Source organism: Gigantopelta aegis, chromosome 4 (genome assembly GCF_016097555.1).
Source record: "Gigantopelta aegis isolate Gae_Host chromosome 4, Gae_host_genome, whole genome shotgun sequence".
Classification (NCBI taxonomy): domain Eukaryota; kingdom Metazoa; phylum Mollusca; class Gastropoda; order Neomphalida; family Peltospiridae; genus Gigantopelta; species Gigantopelta aegis.
Window position 1 is genome coordinate 80868920 of NC_054702.1, and position 5375 is coordinate 80874294.

At 39.4% G+C, this 5375-nt stretch overlaps 1 protein-coding gene across 1 annotated transcript in view; it reads left to right on the forward strand.

Annotated features, from left to right (window-relative positions):
* LOC121370016 (neuroglobin-like) overlaps positions 1-4193 on the forward strand; it is a 64003-nt gene extending 59810 nt beyond the window's left edge. The window contains exon 4 of the mRNA XM_041495110.1: positions 3894-4193. Coding sequence (XP_041351044.1) covers positions 3894-4061 — 168 coding nt within the window. The 3' untranslated portion in view covers positions 4062-4193. The remainder of the gene's footprint in view (positions 1-3893) is intronic.
* Positions 4194-5375: the final 1182 nt, after the last annotated feature.

Below are 5375 nucleotides of genomic sequence, written 5' to 3' on the forward strand. Positions count from 1 at the left end.
CCACTTGCACCAACCAGTGATCCATAACTGGTTCAACAAAGGCCATGGTTTGTGCTATCCTGCCTGTGAGAAGCGCAAATAAAAGATCCCTTGCTGCTAATCGGAAGAGTAGCCCATGTAGTGGCGACAGCGGGTTTCCTCTCAAAATCTGTGTGGTCCTGTCACGTGGATCCTATAATACCCGTAACTGAATGAAACACGATTGTCCAAATATCTCTCCTAACTGTATATCTATTAGATCTCTCTGTAACAGGCAGTTATACCCGCTGTGGCTCGTCTCTAGGTATGATCAGAGATACGATCTTATATAAGTATATATTATTATAGCACGTTTAGTTCACTAGAAAACACAACAAAAACACAATACACTTTGGAATCTGTATTAACCTACGCTGACAAATGTACTGCCGCAGTAGTTATTAATAACAACAATAATAACAACCCAGAACTGATCACTTAATTAGTTAATCTCTAGGTGTCTAGTTTACACAATATGCTAATCACTTCACCGTGACACAACACCCACACGTGTGATAATTGAGAAACGCTTCCAGGAGAACTTAATTAACAAAGGAATTACAACTCTATTCCTAACTGGTTAATTTTTAATTAACCCTAACTACTCATTCAATAACCTTGTAATACAGACTTAATACTGGTACCTATCACAATAAAGACAATAACCTACAGTTTACCTAGGTCCTCTAGGATGACTGGCTAAGCTTTATATATATATATCAGAACGGTGAGCCTACAGATTACTGCGTCAGATGACCGGCAGCACCGTCTAAATAATATTGGTATAATACAGTATTAAAATATTTAAAGTCACATCAATCACATCAAGGTTATACACAGAGCAGAAAATATATATTTACCAAAGTCCCGTCTGAACTAATATAGATCGTTCAGTGGACGACGTCCGTGCCCCTGGATACTTCCAAATGTTTCTCCCGATATCTCTAAAATCCTAGCTATTTATTCAAAACTCTCAGAGACAGCGAATATCGCCTGAGGGTACAAGGCGGTACCTCACGTATCATGTGGATTTTCCACAGCCACCAAGACGGCGTATCTTTCGCTGATCGTCAGACTGGCTGTCGCCATTCCGCGAGCAATCCCCTGGTCATAAACAGCACTAGCGGAGTTATTACGTAACTACTGGCCACATGGCCTCCACACCTGCGCTAGGTGTGTATTAGAAAGCTCGACGACCGTCGCGCAAAGGTATCACGTAACAATTTGCCCAACTAGGCTAAGTGCATTTGGAACTGCACACGGCCTCTAAAACAATTAATATCGCCACAGGCGAAAAGAAATTAAGAGCATGTACCGTCACAGGTCCTTAACCATATGTCTGACGCCATATAACCGTAAATAAAATGTGTTGAGTGCGTCGTTAAATAAAACATTTCTTTCTTTACTGAGACAAATATTTGGTCTAAGTGCCTTCCACCCCCATCTCCGCTTCCAACATCTATATTAAATAAAAACAACACAAATCCCTCATAACAGTAACAATAATCTGCATGAGAGTCAGACAAGTCTAGTGTTCGTTATATTCAGTCTAATGTTCGTTATATTGAGTCTAGTGTTCGTTAGAGTCTAGTGTTCGTTATATCGATTATAACCAATCAGACGATTGATCTCTTATGACCTTTCAGGCGCGGATCCAGGGGTAGGGTGCTGGGTTTGCGCGCGCACACACACACGGAGTTTTGAAGTATTGTGTTTAGTGGGAGACATTTATATGTTGGTCCAATTGTCGTTTTTGGCGAAGACAGCCATAGTAATCAGGCCCGTACGCGGGGGGTGGGTGGGTGGGGGTGCGAGGGTGTGTGTACGCACCTCCCCCCCCTAGTCTGCCGAGGTCCGTCCGTGGATGTGTAAAAAAAATAAAAATAGTCCGACGATGTGAACTGAGGCAAAGAAACATTTCAAATTTACTTCCCAGAATGCAGGAAAATGCATCTCCTGCATTCTAGATTAAAAAAATTTCGCGGTGCATGCCCCCATACGCCCTAGCAACTCCGGCCCGTTGGGCCGTCGATTACGCACCCCCCCCCCCCCCCGTATACATTTCTGCGTACGGGCCTGGTAATTATAAATACGTTAAAGTGTTGTTTAACGACGACTAGAGGGTATTGATTTATTAATCATCGGCTATTTTATGTAAAAATGTGGTAATTCTGACATATAGTCTTAGAGAAGAAACCCACTACATTTTCCCATTAGTAGCAAGAGATCTTTTATATTCACCGTCACGCTGACAGGATATCACATACCACGGCCGTTGATATACCTGCACCATCACGCAGACATGATATCACATACCAAGGCCTTTGATATACCAGTCGTGGTGTGCTTGCTGGAACAAGAAATAGCCCAATGGTCCCCCGGAGGGATCGACCCTAGGCCGACCGCGCATCAGGCGAACGCGTTACCAATTTATAAATAATCCTCAAACGTTATCTTCACTTGTCAAAGGCCATGGTATATGCTTTTCTGTTTGTGGGTAGGTGCATATAAAAGATCCCTTGCTACATTAAGAAAATGAAAGAAAGAAAGAAATGTTTTATTTAACGACGCACTCAACACATTTTATTTACGGTTATATGGCGTCAGACATATGATTAATGACCACACAGATTTTGAGAGGAAACCCGTTGTCGCCACTTCATGGGCTACTCTTTCCGATTAGCAGCAAGGGATCTGTTATTTGCGCTCCCCACAGGCAGGATAGCAGAAACCATGGCCTTTGTTGAACCAGTTATGGATCACTGGTCGGTGCAAGTGGTTTACACCTACCCATTGAGCCTTGCAGAGTTAAGAAAATGCGGCGGGTTTCCGCTGTTGACTACGAGAATTACCAAATGTTTGACATCCAATGGCCGATGATTGATAAATCAATGTGCTCTAGTGGTGTCGTTAAACAAAACAAACTTTAATTTTATTTATTTATCTTCACTAGTAACTCTATTATTTCACTCATAAACTATATTTTAAAATTATTTTACTGAGATATATAATAAATACACTAACCTGTCTTGGTGATATACACTCTGTAGAAATAGAAATAGCAGCCAATCGTTATTATAACTTCGCCATCTTTAATATATTATAAATTAATACCAAGTTAATGTTTTCTTGTACACGTTAAATATGCTCATAGACGTCAAATTAAGATACCTTTCACACATCTCTGAATTTAATCTAAATTCAGAAGAATGTACGTTGAGTAAATAATTTGACGTCCTTAATCATATTGTTCAAAACGTCATCGCATTGTTGACGTAATAATTAATTTTTCGGCAACGTTCATAATATACGGAAACTATCGAAGTGTCATTTGAAGTTTTGTTTTTGTTGTTTTAAAGTTTCAATAACAAACGGAATTCTATCATAAACTGTGGTGCAGTTTCTTGCACATAGAACTTGTTATTCGCCTAAAACGCTAACTATAAGTTTTGGATATTTACCTAAAGTATTTTATTATTATTATTATTATTATTATTATTATTATTATTATTTTAATCTAAAGCGCTAACTCTATCGGCTAAGAATTTTGATATTTACCTAGAACTCGAACTCCCTATGATTTATGATAATGATTCCAGTGCACCGCGACGTATATCAAAGGCCGTGGTCTGTGTGGAAAAATGCATATAAAAGACACCTTGCTACTAATGGAAAAAAATGTAATGGGTTTCCTCTCTAAGAAAATATGTCAAAAATATCAAATGTTTGACACTCAATAACCGACGATTAATAAATCAATTAGCTCTAGTAGTGTCGTTAAGCAAAACGTTAACGTTAACTATACGGTTTATTTTATTTTATTTACCTAAAGCGCTATTTCTATACTTTTTTTTCTTTTTTTTTTACCATTTCAGCGATTATGGCCATCTCTAAACTACGGACTGAGCGTGGCTCTAGGGGACCGTTACACGAAGGAGGCCGAGGACGCGTGGAAGAGATTGTATACATACATCTGTGTTCAGATGAAGCTCGGCATGGAACACCCTGAAATGGACCTTGGTGACGAGTTCTCCATATCGTGACGTCACACATTACACGTCACTGGACACAACCGGATTTTTATTTTATGTAATGCTAGTCTCAGACTACCAACTATCACGACAAATTTGGCCAACTTTCTGCTCTCACGACTTCTACGACTATGCAATTGCTAGTCTCAGAGCTCCCGCGACACGTGTTTCGTCGTATACGCTTCTACGACACATTAGTTGTTGATCTGAGCGCACCCATCGTAAGCTGGAAGTTGGTGAAATTACAACGCAACCATCAAGTTGGCCAACTTCGTCGTGCCAGTTGACAGTTTGAGATTAGCATTAAACTTTGACTGGATGTGTAGTACAGAATACAAAGTTGGTTACAAAAGCAAAGCAACCAACTTTGTTAAAAGTCCATGATTTTTAAATAATGGCATAAATATTAGAGATTTTTTTTTCTACATTTACGGCTGTGTTGTCTTCAAACCGCAGTTCTGATTTTAATCACATGTTCATTATTTTTGCAATCTTCTCATAAATATTGACATTTTCAATCATTTATGTCCCACTGTCAAAACGTCTTAGAAAATGCTGGTACGCATTTTGACGTACAAAACAATACGATTGCCTTCAAAAGGTTTCTTCACTTACACAAATATAAAATTACATTTAGTACAATGCTATGCTAAGATCAGACTAAAAGTCGACGTATTTGTAAAATAAGCCAGGAAGTAGTTGCAATACAAAGCGCGTGTACAGAGAAGGGGCGACGTTTATTGGGATGGGGGGCATCAGGTGATGCTACCAAACATATATTGAAAAACAAAAATTCGCTTAATTCAGGGGGTTTCAACCCCGGAGCCCCGTACACGGATCTGATAATAATTTATATCCAGTGGCGTAATCAAGGTGTTTTTCATAAGGAACTACCCCTTTTCCTGCCCCCCAAACCATAACTCACCTGTCAATCACATGCATGGCGGAATGTGTGTGTGTGTGTGAATTGGTAATAAATATTATTGATACAATATTATTGGTAGTAAATCTTAAGACAGAGATGAATTTTACTTGTAGAATGCAGGAAATTGCATTTCAGGATATCTAGTTTTACATTTTTTACGGAAGAGCATATCCCCGAGTCCCCTAGAAACTTTGCTTTGCACCCTCGATCTCAGTCAGCTCCCCCCATGTCTACTTGCTTCCGCCGTGCCTGAATCACACTCATACTGTAAACGTGTAATCTTCAATGACAGCCATACTTACCGTGGACCATGCACCTATTGTCGTGTTCTCCGGGATAAATCCTATTATAGCTAATTTTACCTTTAATAGATATTTACTATCTATTGTTTTTTATGTACA